This window comes from Kwoniella mangroviensis (assembly GCF_000507465.2).
Source record: "Kwoniella mangroviensis CBS 8507 chromosome 1 map unlocalized Ctg01, whole genome shotgun sequence".
Classification (NCBI taxonomy): Eukaryota; Fungi; Basidiomycota; class Tremellomycetes; order Tremellales; family Cryptococcaceae; genus Kwoniella; species Kwoniella mangrovensis.
The window spans coordinates 10,315,694-10,331,241 of record NW_027062533.1 but is presented as its reverse complement, the minus strand read 5'-3'; the positions used below and the strand labels follow the sequence as shown (position 1 = coordinate 10,331,241).

At 44.3% G+C, this 15,548-nt stretch overlaps 5 protein-coding genes across 5 annotated transcripts; 2 read left to right on the top strand and 3 right to left on the bottom strand.

Moving 5' to 3' along the window:
• Nucleotides 1-960: 960 nt before the first annotated feature.
• On the bottom strand, nt 961-3,145 carry I203_103913 (uncharacterized protein; the record flags this gene model as incomplete). The annotated part of the gene is made up of 3 exons (XM_019149485.1): nt 961-2,436; nt 2,669-2,810; nt 2,955-3,145. 3 exons carry the CDS (start codon nt 3,143-3,145, stop codon nt 961-963), a joined length of 1,809 nt encoding a protein of 602 aa, XP_019001028.1.
• Nucleotides 3,146-3,625: 480 nt separating this feature from the next.
• On the bottom strand, nt 3,626-8,013 carry I203_103912 (uncharacterized protein; the record flags this gene model as incomplete). Its single annotated transcript, XM_019149484.1, has 8 exons — nt 3,626-3,676; nt 3,752-3,938; nt 4,113-4,234; nt 4,405-4,630; nt 4,710-6,413; nt 6,535-7,029; nt 7,093-7,637; nt 7,702-8,013. 8 exons carry the CDS (start codon nt 8,011-8,013, stop codon nt 3,626-3,628), a joined length of 3,642 nt encoding a protein of 1,213 aa, XP_019001027.1.
• A 374-nt stretch (nt 8,014-8,387) lies between these two features.
• Nucleotides 8,388-10,485, top strand: I203_103911 (uncharacterized protein; the record flags this gene model as incomplete). Its single annotated transcript, XM_019149483.1, has 11 exons — nt 8,388-8,434; nt 8,587-8,719; nt 8,782-8,844; nt 8,904-8,911; nt 8,961-9,060; nt 9,121-9,192; nt 9,247-9,406; nt 9,505-9,560; nt 9,637-9,956; nt 10,089-10,134; nt 10,198-10,485. 11 exons carry the CDS (start codon nt 8,388-8,390, stop codon nt 10,483-10,485), a joined length of 1,293 nt encoding a protein of 430 aa, XP_019001026.1.
• A 1,602-nt stretch (nt 10,486-12,087) lies between these two features.
• I203_103910 (uncharacterized protein) lies at nt 12,088-13,622 on the top strand (the record flags this gene model as incomplete). Its single annotated transcript, XM_019149482.1, has 6 exons — nt 12,088-12,378; nt 12,609-12,716; nt 12,834-12,933; nt 13,080-13,139; nt 13,226-13,433; nt 13,568-13,622. The coding sequence occupies 6 exons, from the start codon at nt 12,088-12,090 to the stop codon at nt 13,620-13,622; spliced, it is 822 nt and encodes a 273-aa protein (XP_019001025.1).
• A 156-nt stretch (nt 13,623-13,778) lies between these two features.
• I203_103909 (uncharacterized protein) lies at nt 13,779-15,271 on the bottom strand (the record flags this gene model as incomplete). The annotated part of the gene is made up of 4 exons (XM_019149481.1): nt 13,779-14,555; nt 14,665-14,925; nt 15,030-15,062; nt 15,149-15,271. 4 exons carry the CDS (start codon nt 15,269-15,271, stop codon nt 13,779-13,781), a joined length of 1,194 nt encoding a protein of 397 aa, XP_019001024.1.
• Nucleotides 15,272-15,548: the final 277 nt, after the last annotated feature.

Here is a 15,548-nt window from a genome sequence, read left to right as displayed (position 1 = left end):
TTGACTTACTTGTACTGCAGATGCAATCATGACCGTACGGACCATGACGAAGGCCGTCGTTTGCAGCTCAGAGTCTGCAGGGTGGGGGTCAACGAATAGGATGTTTTAAGAGTGGGTAAAACCATAGGGAAAGGAGATCAATAGTCGGTTGATCTTTTTACATTCAAACTCACTAGTCAGATCAGATTGATGGGAAGACGAACCCTCACACCCGGACCATAGGAGAATTATCCTACATCACTTGATCACGCCTTCTTGTGTGTATGTTTGGCTTCAAGGGTGTAAAACTTTGAGTTCAAGTGGGATGGTATCGGGGCATGAAGAATTAGGCAGATGCATGAGGATGTTCTCCCAACGTCAAATCAATGATCAAAATAATCATACAGTAGAACCGAAATTCTTCAAGAGCCAAGACAAAGACCATGTCAGATTACTGGATCACCCTGGATCACCCTCAACCCCGTGCCATCATCATCCCGCTGATGGATCATGATGATCAATCATCAGTCCGTGTCTCGAGACAAAACAGTCTGGAACTGATTACATAAAGATATAGTATCTTCCAAAATTGATCGGTACTCGTAAGGATATCCGCTATCGAGTGGGTCAAATCACAGGGCGTATCACTGAAATCAGGTGTCGGCTCATCAAACGTAGGAGGGGTATGGAGGCGAAATGCAAGATGTGAGTTGTGATCCTGAGCTCGTTTGGCCAGAACATCATCTTCACGAAGCCTTGGTAATGATGGCCCCAACACCAGACGGAAAGGGTTTCTTAGTCACATTGGGTGGCTTGATCTTGAGCTATGATCTTTCGCATATTCTCTTATTTACAGTGTCATCATCAAACCAACTATCAATCATCTAAGCACGTATGCATCATACAACAATTCCAGCAAGTAGTTATGTACAGTACAATATAAATCTAGTATGAACTCATCGCTTCTAGCGATATGATATTCTATCTTGTCCAACTATCAACATGTCTACTAGCAGCCCTCCCACCTCCTCCAGCACTACTTACAACCCCAAGTCCTCCCATACCTCCCATGTTCGCCCCGCTGATTCCCAATCCATATCCGGATCCAACTGAAGAAGAAAGATCATTCCTATCTCTCCTAAATTCATGATGAGTATATACTTTCCCAGCGAAAGATTTCGCCCCTTGTTCCATCTCCGACGACTGAACAGAGGGAGTAATACCGAAAGGAGGCGTTCGACTTGTAGATAGCGACTTGTATAATTCTGGTGATAGGAGGGAAATGAGTTCGGACGGTGTTATACTATGTGTCAACGAGGAAGAGTTGTTAGAGGAAGTCAGGAGGGATTGAGATAATCTGTTCAATCTCCTTTGATCTGCGTCTACCTCGATAGCTGTGTCTACGTCTTGAGATAATGTTTGCGTTGACGATTCATTGGTGAAAATCTTCTTTGAAGGATCTTCGTCATCTACTTTGTCCAGATACTTTCCAGCTAATTCATCGCAGACAGACCTGGTTGATCGTCCATTTATGATCTGACTTCTAATTTCCCCCAGCGATCTGATGACTTCATGTGAATAGCCCAACGGAATTTCCAATTCTCTTTTACCATCTGCCTTCTTGAGATTATACCAAACTACCAATCTAGGTAAATTCCTTGCAAGATATTCGTTCAAACTCTCATTTCTGTATGATTTATTCAAAATGTCTAATATCTTCCCTAAACACCCAATTGTATCATCTCGCTCGATGCCCTTATCGATTTTCGATATCAAGTCATTTGCAAGTTCCATCAGTCTCATGAGATTACTCTTCTGCTTTCCTTGTTCTACATTCAGTAGTTCTGTCTCGGATATATCTTGAAGAGCTATCAGAGCACCTAAGTGAGATTCCAATTCCGGTTTTGACAGATTCTTCACAGCATTTGAATGGCGTTCTTCCTTTGTGATAGCTTTACTGATGAGAGAGAGTGGATGATCTGTGGGAAGGTAGGGTGAGATATTGGGATGTAGAGCAGATTCAGGATCAGATAGGATTCTGTCTTTGAGGGGTACTGCCGAAAGAGAGTCGGTAACCATGAGATATTTCAAAGCTGTAGGGTGATCAAGCAGTAGTGATATGACGGAGGGTAACAGTGCGCCAGGTTGAGCTTGAGATTGTGCTTGGACTTGATCGAGGAGTGTCAAACATTCTATAGCTCGATTGGAGATTTGTAGAGGAACCGATTCGTCAAGTAAAGAAAAGAGTGAAGAAGGTGATGGTCCAGACCAGGTATATAACCATGAGAAATCTTCGTCCACCTTCTTCGTCTGTCGAGCCGAGTGGACAGGTTGTGCTTGTGTTATACGTGCTTGAGTTTGCTCTTCTTCAGTGTTCAACGAGTCCCCTTGATATCCATATATCGATAAACTGAGTTTCTGAGCGGGTGAACGTAACATCATCATTCGGGTTGTCACCTGATTATATGAGCGAACATCAGTGTCAAAGCGTTCTGCAAGTATCAATCCATTTCATCCTGCTCGTGTGTTGTGTTGTTCGTTGAGGAAGTTCGTTCTCCTTTTCATAAAGGATATAGAATATGTTTCGATCCACCTTATACTTCTATGCCATTCACCGTCATGACCTCTCCATGTTCTATCCCCTTGAGTTCCCCTCATTCTAAAGGTAAAAGAAGACGAAAGTACTCACCCCTATGGGCATATCAATCGGATAATCCAACGCATGTTCACAAGGAACCACCTCGATCGTCGTACTTGCCAGTGCGTTGACGGGATTTGACGGTGAGATGTTGAATAGCAATTGGGCGGTAAATTGAGGAGGGTAGGTGGTACTATCTCATTTCATGACGTAGTCAATATGTATATCCCAGCAAGGGATATGGATTTGTATATATAGGGAGAGAGTTAGAGAGGTAGATAGACTTTTAGATGATCATGTACAAAGAAGAGTAGTGAGGAAGACGAGGAGAACTCACCCTACATTCCCATTCCCATTTCCATGTGCACCTTGACTAGCTAGATTCCCAACCCCCACTCCTTCAGGTATAAATCTAAAACTACTTATCCTCGTCGGTCCATTGAACCGGACGACCAACAGTGTTTCATTGGCGTGATTGGTGGGGTACAAAGTGGGATTAAGGGAGTGATAGATCAGTGAAGGGGGCATAGTCGATAGTCGAATTATGATTTTGTTCCGTTTGGGAATTTATGTCGTCAAGTATCGTAGAGCATCGTTCGTTAGAGCATGTGCATGTTCATGTTGCAAGCAAAAGTACCAAGTAGAGTAAGGAGAGTCGTTCAAGAAAAGATGATGATTATTGTACAAAGTAATCATGATGAAAGATTGAACGAAACTCAAAGTTGAAGACCGAGTGAGAGTGCTACTCGAGTAGTGAAAGTGGCCGATGTCATTCCAGGTCACCCCCATGTCCGTGTCTTTGACTGAGTGTCCATCGTAACACTCAACAGTTCGTCAGTATCCCCTGTTCCTAAACCAAGTGCTGATAGTCTACTGTGATTGACAAGAATAATGCATAATGTATATATATGTAACAAGCAAAATCCCGCATAAGAAACGTCATTCGTTAATAGTTCATAAACCATCTCACCATCCATTCCTCGATTCTCCCAGTATACCCTATCCAACTTATACGGTATCTTCCATACACAACTTGGGCATGATGTTCATACCCATCAACTATATTACCAAAGTGAAATATCAGCCAAGTGGAACGATAACAAGCAAGGTAAACCAACACCGAGAAAAGCTTACCTCCTGAATTAACAATTTCGCTGCGTAGGGTATAGTCAACCCTATCACACCTTTTCCACTCTTACATTTAGGACACCAGTTGTTGTACCCCAACATACCGCAGGTCTCACATACTTGAGTCTCGAACGCGTCGGAGGAAACCATTAGTCGTTCGAGTAAGAGTTGAGTGGCTCCGTATCCGATAAGACTGGGTAAGGTATCCAAATGAAAATCAGCTTTGGTCGAAGAAGAACATATGATAATACAGCTTAAGAAAAGAATAGCGTCTTGAAGATAATAAGGATAAAGGTATGAGATAGTGAAGTAGTGAAACATAGTACTTTATATGTACTTTCACGAAAGTATCGGAATAGCAACTCACCAATCACGTTCCATTTCACCCAATCTCAGACCACCATCCTTGGATCTACCTTCTGTAGGTTGTCTTGTCAAGTTCGCTCGTGGACCGGTAGGTCGAGCATGCATTTTGTCCATCACCATGTGCTGTCAAGTCGAAAGCGGGGAGTCAGCTTTCTCATCTCATTGAGGGATGGGGTGATGTCAAGAATATATGTGGTATCGTAAAGACGTATAATTGCACAGAGTGAGTGGGGATAGCGGAAATCATAGTGATGACAAGGCAAGAATATAGTCGATGAATGATCATAACTTACCTTCAATTTCTGATAATAGATCGGTCCAAAGTACACATAAGCTTCCATGGGTTGACCAGTGATACCACTCGTCAACATGTCTTTACCAGCATATGAGAATCCATTCTCAATCAAGATTTGAGACATGTCGACCACTTTCGATCCTCCGAACGCAGTTCCGTATTGTAATTTACCAGCTAAGACTCCCGCCTTCCCTGATAAGAGCTCTATCATCTTACCCACAGTCCTGAAATCGGTATTGAATACGAATATAATCAGCTATATTCGGGAAGGGTACTCAGAGCATGTAACAGAGAATCACTTACATTCGAGAAGGGAAACCATGTGGATTCATGATGATATCCGGTACAATACCCTGATCGTTGAATGGCATATCTGCCTGAGGGACGATCAAACCACATACACCCTTTTGACCATGTCTCGAAGAGAACTTATCGCCTAATTCCGGTCTACGAGTTTGTCTAGTCAAAATCTTGATGAGTGATCCATCTTCTCCCTCGGTAATCATGACTTTATCGATTTGGATCGGTTCAGGTAGCTTGTGAGTGATCGGAGAAGGTTTGTATCCACCTCCATCAGCTGATGGTCCACGAGTATCGATCGGCGTTTCTCGGTGGATCATCACGTCAAATTGGTTGATAGTGGCTCCTGGAGCTGTCATACCATCTGCTCTATCTATGAATGCATAAGCATCCGGACGGGGGAGTGGATCAGGATAGGCCGTTCGTTCATGAGATCCATTAGCAAACGTTCGCATAGGAATAGTCTGTTTCTTCAAGACGTGACATCTTCCGAATCCACGGTCGACAGAAGCTCGATTAAGAATCAAAGCATCTTCAATATCGTATCCACTATATGACATGACCGCGACAGTGGCATTCTGTCCAGCTGGTAATTTGTTGTATCCTACCAGTTCGATAGTCTTGGTCTTCACCATAGGTTGTTGAGGATAGGTCATGAGATATAATAAGGTGTCGATACGATTTAGCTGGTTATAAGCGATAGCTCCGATGGCTTGTTTACCCATCGCGCATTGATAGGTATTTCGGGGTGATTGGTTGTGATGAGGATAAGGAATCAATCCAGCTACAGCACCTAGGATAGTGAACGGCTCAATTTCCAAATGAGTCGTTTCCTTGACGATCTCGCTTTCGTAACAAGCAATGAAAGAATCGTTTTCTTCGTTTACATCTAGATATTCCACCAGTCCGGATCGCAGGAAATGATCGAATGTCACTTTACCCTCTTTGAGTAGTTTCATATGTTGAGACGTTACTCGAGATTTTCCATTTTCCACTATAATCATCGGTCGACAAATTCGTCCACCATCTGAGGCAATATATATGGTACGTTGATGATGATTGATGTAGATCGAGACAAATTCCGAGGTTCGTCCTGCCCTTCTTAATTTTCTGAATGTTCTGACAAATTTCTTGGCCAGGTGTGTAACTCCAATCAATGTACCGTTGACTTGGACAAGGTGTACACCAGGTCTGTAGAGTTCGTTTCCGGTCAACAGCGATATATCTTCTACACCAAGCAAGAAAGCGATCTTCAGTAAGGGTTCTTCAGGAACATCGGTTGTGATATGGGTCATCAAAGCCAAATTCTTCACCAATCCACAAGCTTCTCCTTCAGGCGTATCAGACGGACACAACATTCCCCACTGAGACGGCTGTAAAGCTCTAGGACCAGATACCTTTCGAGTCTTTTCGAATTGTGAGGAAATACGTGTCATCATTCCTAAAGCAGCTATGAAACTCAATCTGGAGAGCACATGGGTGACACCGGCTCGCTCAACGTGGAATCGCTTCAAGGACCAGTTACCGGTTGAGATGGATCTGACAAATGCTGAGGTGATGGGATCTCCACCCTGTCGGATGAGTGAACCAGCATCGAATGGACCGGCACGCTGCTTCTTCTCGAGGATCTTGTCCATACGTCGTTTCAGTTCGCTGTTGAAGGTTTTGAAGGAGTCTTCGAAGAGGAGGGAGAGTAGCTGACCAGCACTGTGGTACACTCAGGAGTCAGTACGGATAGAAGGCACAACATGAGTGGACAGTAAGAGAGTGTGATAGATTTGTAGACGATCATTCAGAAAGCAGGAATTGGGAGAAAATAATAACTCACAGTTCCAGTCTCTTGTTACCGACATAATCCCTATCATCCACCATATGTTCATCGATCATCGCCATCAACACCCTTCTAGACATGGTCGCGAGGTAGATACATTTCGGCCTAAAGTTCATGTTTCTGACTGGTACATGACCTAGCACCATCGCTGCAAGAGCTTGTTGGGCGATGTCCACTGGTGTGAGCTTCTGACCGTAAGATCCACCATCATCTTTAGCTTGGTTGGGCGAGACTCTCGCACCGATCCATTCCAACGCTTGTCTCCTGGTGAAGGTCTTCTCTTTCGCAGCTTCTTCTAAGGATACACCAAAAGCTTCTTGATACCTCTCATCGGATCCACAAATCAACTGTAAGATTTCCTTGTCAGATGTTATACCCATTGCTTTCAAGGCTATGACGATGGGAATGTATTCTTTGAAGGAATTGTGCCGAAGATATAATCGTTTGTTCTTGGTGGTCACGTATGTTTTCACAACTCGATCGTGGGTGGATCTGGAATTCAAAGAGAGATGTTAGATCAGGAAAGAAGCACAAGATGTATGCTGATTTACTCACGAAGTTACCTCTGCAGTAGTTTCATCCTTCTTGGGATCTCTCATTACTATAATTCTATTCTTACTCAGTTGTTCCTGTACCAAGATTACCTTTTCTGTCCCTTTCACTACGAAATAACCGCCTGGATCCATCGGACATTCTCCCATCCTTGCTAACTCCTGTTCATTCTTGTTTTTCAGATGACACAGATCACTCCGAAGCATCACAGGTAACATTCCGATTTGGACTCCTCTCTGTCGATTCTTCTTCTCTTCACCTTGATATTCAATGTCGACAAAGATCGGTGCGCTATATGTCGAATCTGTCAATCGACATTCCATCGGTGTAAGGACATTGGCAACTTGATTGGTATCATGTCTTGCAGGTTGGCCAACTCGGATATCCAAATATCGTATATAGTAATAAGGGTTTATATCTGATATAACATGAGAATTGGCAGCTAGGATAGCTTTGATATCCACATTGACAAAGTAATTGAATGAATCTAAATGCTGTTTCACTAATCCTTTTACTTTCAAGAATGCAGGTAAAAGTTCCCATTTATCCTATTATCATTCCTCATATATCAGCTATCTGCCTTGCTATAAAACGATAGGGTCAAGATCTCACCTCGACGCTCTTCACTCCCTTAGCATACCAATCCGCACCCTTCTGACTTCCGTATGTCTGCCTCATCAATTCCGCCCATTCTTCTTCTCCCTTGTTGATCTCTGGCTTTTTGTCTGTAGTCGAGACGGTGATGGATGGTCGAAGGGGTGCTTTACCTTTGGCAGCGGATGAAGTACCTATCCTAGGTTTGACGTCCGGACCTCCTGATGGTCCCGCCTTGACTGCTCGAGTGCGGGGAGCTGGAGCAGACGATGACGAGGATCCTGCTGCTGACGCTGTTGCTCGCTTGGGAGGCGCACGAGCTGGTGGCATGGCGATGAGTCGAGCTGCTTAGATGGGTGATCTGTAGAACAGATTGTTGATGGTTTCTGAAATATTTCATTTCATGCACACCAATGCGACAAATGACTAAGCGGCAACAACCGAAATCAGCAAAGATAGGCACACCCAAGGCTCCCGTCTGATAGGCATGCGCATGATATGGTCCCGACATGTGATCGAGCATCCCACGTGGCGGTAATCATGAGCATGCGTTTCAGATAAGTGATGATTTACATCTTACACAGGAATAAGGAATGTCCCCCACTTTATACCTGTAATCCTTTCTTCTCTTTACTCTTTACTCTTTGCTTCTTTCTCCTCATCTGCATTCATCCGCAACCCGCCCGTAGAGGAATCTCATCATCATGGATAACACCCCGAGACAGATCTTTCAGACACCCAACAATGTGTAGTAAGTGGGAACATCATCACACCTCATTCCCACATCCATCAACCGATACTCACAGAGGAACCGTGCGGACATGGTGTACTACCCATCACAAAGCTTCTCTTCTTCGCGTATACCCTATGTCAAGCACAGAGCTGAATCTCGGCCAAATGTAGCATCCTCCAACATCCATGGGTGTTCGTCAAAGAGCTAGGTCAGGGTGCCTACGGGTGTGTCTCTTCGGCTCGCAATGAAACTACGCACGAAACATGCGCAGTGAAGAAGGTGACCAACATCTTTCAGAAAAAGGTGAGCTACTCATGATTATTCCTTGTGTAAACTTTTAACTAACGAGATGTTCTGTCATTCAGATCCTGACCAAGAGATGTTTGAGAGAGTTGAGGTTACTTCATCATTTCAGAGGACATAAGAATGTGAGTTGAACCATCACCGAGATATCCGAGATGCCGTGCTGACTTGAATCCACATTTAGATAACATGGTGTGTCAGATAACCCGTAATTGGCAGACTGAAGCTGACTTTACCGTAGCCTGTACGACATGGATATCGTGTTTGATCCTCCTGGATCAGGTCAATTTAGAGAGGTATACTTGTATGAGGAATTGATGGAAGCGGATCTTCATGCTATCGTACGTTATAACATATCGAGCTATGGTTGTTGCTTCATTTATTGATTAGTCTGATTGTAGATACGATCGGGTCAACCTCTATCAGATGCTCATTTCCAATCATTCCTCTATCAAACCCTTTGCGGTCTCAAGGTGAGCTGCCTTGCGCGATTTGTTGACCAAAATTGAGCTGACTAGGCAGGATAGTATATACACTCCGCCAATGTACTTCACCGAGATTTGAAACCTGGAAACCTCTTAGTTAACGCAGATTGTGAACTGAAGATTTGTGATTTTGGATTAGCGAGAGGGTTCCAGCCTGGGGCGGTGCAAACGGATCAGGGTCAGGCGGGATTCATGACAGAGTGTGAGTGTACTCATATTTTGTTCAAATCATGACAGTTCCAAAGCTGCTACAACTAACCGGAAGAGTCACAATATTAAAGCTGACAATGCATGATACAGACGTCGCTACCAGATGGTACAGAGCTCCTGAAATTATGCTTTCATTCGCCAACTACGTGAGTGATCTAAGTTAGCGAGAGTCCTCGTGTCAATAGCTAACATCTGATGCTTCCCATATTCTCATACATCTAGACCTCATCCATCGATATGTGGTCGGTAGGCTGTATCTTAGCCGAGCTACTAGGTGGTAAACCAATCTTCAAAGGAGAAGATTACGTCGATCAATTGAACAAGATCTTGAATTTATTGGGTACACCCACGGAAGATACCTTGCGAAGAGTTGGATCACCAAGAGCACAAGATTACATCAGATCATTACCTATCAAACCTCGAGTCAGATTCGATACTCTCTACCCCAATGCACAACCATTAGCTTTGGATCTTTTGCAGAAGTTACTGACTTTTGATCCGTTGAAGAGATTTGGGTGTGAGGAAGCTTTGGAGCATCCTTAGTGAGTCGTATGTTCTTACACACCCGATCTGCTCCACGGTCATCCTCTTAACCTTGCCGTCATTTCTGTCTGCCCAATCGCCTTCGTCATGCTTGTTCCACAGTACAGTCGCTGATGAATGACATCTCTTAGTCTGGCTGTGTGGCACGATCCAGCCGATGAACCTTCCTGCGAAGTGGTCAGTTGTCTAATTCGCTACAACTCAGGTAGATAGCACAGCTGATTATTTTCCTGCCCATAGCCCTTCGACTTCTCGTTCGAGCGAGAAGATTCCACATCCGGTATGCGACACCTGATTCTCGATGAGGTACGGTCCTTCCGACGACTCGTCCGAGAGCAAGCTCCTCCTCCACCTCCACGAAACCAGAACGAAACTCTACCCCAGGCTATGCAAGCTATGAACGAGCCGGGAGCTGGTGTCGGTCCAGGTTACGCAGGTCAAGATTCGGAAGAGCTCAATAAAGGGGATGATATTGAGGAGCATCCAAGTAGTGCGTTGGAGAGACAGTTGAATCAACATAGGATTTAGGGGCAGGGTTGAAGCTGGGTATGGGGTACCTTGACTATCCTATTGGAAGTGCCCACTGAAGAGAAGATGTGAAATCGTTATCGTGGAAAGAAGTCGAACCGACACGTCCACAGATCAGGAAAAGGAAGGGAAAGAATTTCCCTCAAAATCAGTATCATGGTAACTTGATGAGATTATTAAAACTTTCTTAATGATTATACCGTACATAAACCGTGACTTGATGTCAGATATAGACGAAACAATCTAATATGTAATTAACATATGTATGAAAAAGGTTACTTGTCATGCATAAAACGAGTTTTTTTAGAAGTAAGAGGGATCTGGATTCGGGAGCTACAGAAGTCATGGTCATGATGCATGTCCGAAATACTCATTGCCTTGGTTCTCTCTTATGATAAATTGCACTTCTCGGTATCGATGTTTTCCGTTTCGATACTATACAAGAAGGGTAGGAAGGTGTATAGGGTACTTGTAAATGGTGTTTCTCAAAATTCATATCTTGATCGAAACTAAGATGCTCGATCAATTTCATACGCTTTTCCATATCATCGGTCTTGTTCTTGCTCGAAAGGTCAGAACAAGGTTTGTCTGATTTTCTTCAAGTCGTGACTGTTTGGAAATTATCACTGAAGATATATATTCTGATGGTCAGCAAGATCGTCCTGATGTTCAGTAGGTTATTAAGCCGTCAGGAAGTTAGGACACGATACTGTACCATGTACAACGAAATCTACCATTATTGTGATGTACAAGAGGTACCCTATCCAACAGGCTAATCTGAATTTTGCGAGCAAGGTTAAACAGACTCATACAGAGCTTGTATCTCCTTTGGCAGACGGTTTAACCTTGTGAAAAGGTATCATAAACCTGTTATCTGTCAACCTATCATCTGTATATGGCCCGTAATAATCAGATAACGAAGATTTATCTTGCTCTTTTAATACAGCGAGAGAATATCGGAAAGGTGCAGGTTCGAAATTAAAGGGAAATCCGCTTTTATCGTTTTGGAATGGGTCTCCCGTATTCAGGTCGACACTGCGTATTTGATCGGTAATGATATCAGTGTGAGCACGAAAAATGGGAGGAAAGTGGGGTGAGATGAGCTGGGTAATAGTTCTGTATGCAGTAAGTTATCGGTAGTGCTCACTCGTCTCATCCACCGGTCAGGAACCCACCCAGAGAAGTATCAGGTTGATTTGCCAATCGAGTGTGAGTTTGATCAGTCATGGATAGTCGGAGGATCTGTTCAGTCAAGTGAGAAACATCAGTACTTGTACCAGAGGACCGTCCAATTTAATGTGGACCGCTTGTCGACATATCCAAAAAAGGAATGATCTCGTGATCTGTGATTCTGACTATGGAGATTGGGTATGTATCATCACGCCGACCCCAAACCTTGCTGCGATGACCTTCGTTGCCTCGACTTACTCTACGGAATGATGGTACAGTAAAATCACTTGTTGCATTTTTCGCCACAAGCCACTTCATACTGCGTCATCGTCGTCAACAATAACATCAACATCAACATCAACATCAACAAAGTCTCTTCTCTATAACTCACAGCCAACACACATCTTACCATCTCATGGAGAACATGCAAACATGAACTCCCATCCACCACCTAATCAATCTCCCCATACACCTAACACCTATCCACCACCGGCTCGTACCCGCCAGAATACCCAGCATCAGCGGAGCAGGAAACGACGTCGATTCCTACCTACAGCCAAAGGTTTCCTATCCTTTCTATATCATACGAGTTTCTACCTTTTCATCTTGATCATAGCTGCTCTGTTGGTTGGATCAGCATGGAGTATAGGTGAACAGGCGTGGAGGAATGGTGGACAGAGGAAATGGAATATATTCGTCATGGTTGCTGCTTATGTCGCTTTGGTGAGTGTATCTCTCCTTTTCCGATCTTGCAATTGAATAGGCATCATCAATCGCTTCGATGGACTGGATTCAGATCTAGAATGTATTTTATTTGAGTGCATTGGAGTCTGAGAGACGTTGGTACGGCCGAACAGAGGTCTTGAGCAGGTCTCAGAAAGATGGTTCTTCGTAACTACGGCCTCTGCTTAGTCATTTGACCAAATGCTCATCATTCGATCAATCATCCGTAGGGCATCATATCGGTATTGCATGTATGGTCGAGAGTACTGAGTATCAAAAGAATCTTAAGGACGATGCCTAAGCCATACATACCTACCAAGCGAGTGGATTTGCCCAAGGTGAGTACGAGTGAACCGCTTCCCGCTCTCAATTATACCATCTTCCCGGTCTTCGATCTGTTGATCAATTGTTCAATGACCCTGTCACTGATCTCATGGATTGTGCTGCTGCTATAGAATGTCGCTAAGCATATCGCAACTGAATATTCGAGGACAGCTGTGATAGCTCATATCTCCCAAGCTACGACGGGTCAACAAGAGGGATGGGGTAGACCAGGTGAGTTTAATGGCTTAGTCTCTCATCGTGACACAAACTTTCTTTGGTATCCCTCTTCTCCTGATATGGTCATGAGCTGGCTAGTAGAGGAAACAACTTGCTCGGTGACTGCATTCAGCTAATTAATGATCTTCTGTGGACTGCAGGTACCAAATGGGAAGATAAACATTTCCGAACCTATATCCTATCGACCTTACCCATAATGGGTGAGGTCACAGTTTTTTGCTTATCATACTTTTATGGTATGGGCATGTTGAGACCCCTATATGATGCTGACAGAATCTCATCACAGGACAATCACTCGCACCCACTTCCACAGCATCACCCCTATCCCTCCAACCTCTACTGGACGCCTCTTCCTCGATTAACGATAATGGAGCGATCAGGCTTTTCGTCAATTCATATGCAAAAATAATCGAGAGAGCGAGGTACGGGAGGAAGGAACCTAGTCAAGCTGATGCTGAGGCTGTGGAGAAGGTGGTAGAGGTTGTTTTGCTCACGTGTGTGGTTCTCCGGTATATTTCTTCACTTCCCACAGCAGATATGTACTTCACTGCGATCCATTCGTATCGTCACCGAAGTGGGGAATTGTCGCCGTGTACATTAAACTGATTCGATCATTGTTCTCTCATAGTCTCGAAGTAAAAAGACGTCGTGAGAAGGATAAGCATTCGACGAGTAAATCATAATTGTTCTTGTATCCCATCTAGATTACAGCTTACAACGTTGTACAACACGATTATTAAGTCAAATTAACGCGATATATGTATATGTAACGAGTCTCGATCTCACCCCTTTTCCCACATCCCAATCCTTCAATGAAACTCTTTCATACTACCTCGACTTCAACTCAACCCCGCCCCTGTCCCTGCTCCAGATTCGCCAGCAGTACCATCATTTTTCGCCTTTTCACCATCATCTTTCTTCTTCTTCTGCACCTTCTTCTTAGCTGGTGGGGGAGCTTCATTCTGAGCAGCGTTCGTATCTTTCTGAGTATTTGTGTTTTTCTTCTTCTTAGTCGGTGCAGTGGTCGTCTCTTCGTTCTTCGTAGCTTCCGCTTCCGCAGCTGTATTTGTATTATTCAACTTCTTCTTCTTCTTCGGTTTCTTAACTTCCTTCACACCTTCATCTTCCTGTTCTTCAGTTTGGGGAGGTGGTCTTTTCTTTTTCACCTTTTTCTTTTCCCCTGTCGTCTCTCCATTACCTATACCATCTCCACCTACACCCATCCCTTCTGCACCATTTTGTAACATCCCATTAGGATCATTCCCGTTACCCATACCCTGCGGAGGTCTGTTCGCAGCTTCCCTAGCCTCTATCTCCCTCTGCATCTTCAATCTCTCAAACTGCTCTTTGGCCCTCAAAACTACCCAGTTAGCTTGGAAAGGCGTACCGCCAGATGAGGTCGATCGGTCGTTTATACCGGCGCGTAAAAGCTTGCGCATCTTGTCTAAAGTCGATTTCGAGTCGTTTCCCGTACCGTCCCCGGTGGATGAGGAAGACCGTGCGGTACCGTCCGAAGAGAGGTTGGGGTTGGCTGGCGATGTCAAAGCAAGGGCGAGAGTCGCATTGCGGGTCGCTAGGATCGATGTTCCCAGGTAGAGTGGGGGTGAGGTAGCTGCCTGTGAGATAAACAGATATGTTAATATCGTATAGTAACGGTCAGTTGAAGATAGTCAGGTTGGATCTTCCAAAAGATAGTGGATAAAAGTGTCTCAAGACACCACTCACTATTATCCTAGATTCCAATTCCAATCCCATCCCTTCATCCAAAACTTGTCCTTTCCTCTCTGAAATAACGTCTATAGTCTGAGCGAGCGTTTCCGCTGCAGGTCTCATGACCACCCTCGAGCGAGTTTCGGGCGATCTCCTGAAATCTTGAATCTCCACTACCAGACAACCATCCACGAAGGATATGGTAGGGTAGATGTTGTACAGTGAACGGATGAGGGAGGAGGGGATGACTTGGGATCGGAGAGCAAGGAGGAACGGCTAGTGCAAAGAGAAGACATACACGTGAGTAAATATCGGATGTGTTGAGGGATAGTAGGAGGTCTATCGTGTCATGGATCAAGATATGGATCTAAGTTACTCACCTTCATCTCCCCTTCATATTGGAAGTTGATAGGCTAGGACGGCATCAGCTCATTGCTCACATAGAGGTGTCTAGTGCAAAGTGATACGGGTTTCAACAAGAAGGATATAGATAACCCACCGAATTCTCAAACCTCCAATAATTGTGATGAAGCTGTACAGTCAAACTAGGTTCCCATTTCCTCGATTTCTTCAACACTGCTCGAGCGAATCGATGATGATTGTAACCTGATGCGCTCGCCATGGTGCAGCTGTATTGTAGGCAGCCGAGATGAACCGGATGGTCGCTGATATACAGTGGATGGATGGATGAAAGTGATACGGAAGAAAGGAGGAAAGCAAGAACTAGAGAGGATGGATGTTGCATTTATTTACCCGAGTGCGTGTGTCAACAACCCCCTAGCCTACATATCTACTTCACATATCACGACATTGGTTTGGTCCGTTTTGCATGCATACCGTTCGGACTGTGACTTGTACTGGCTCAATGATGTGCCAGATGCTAGATGCTGCTTAGCATG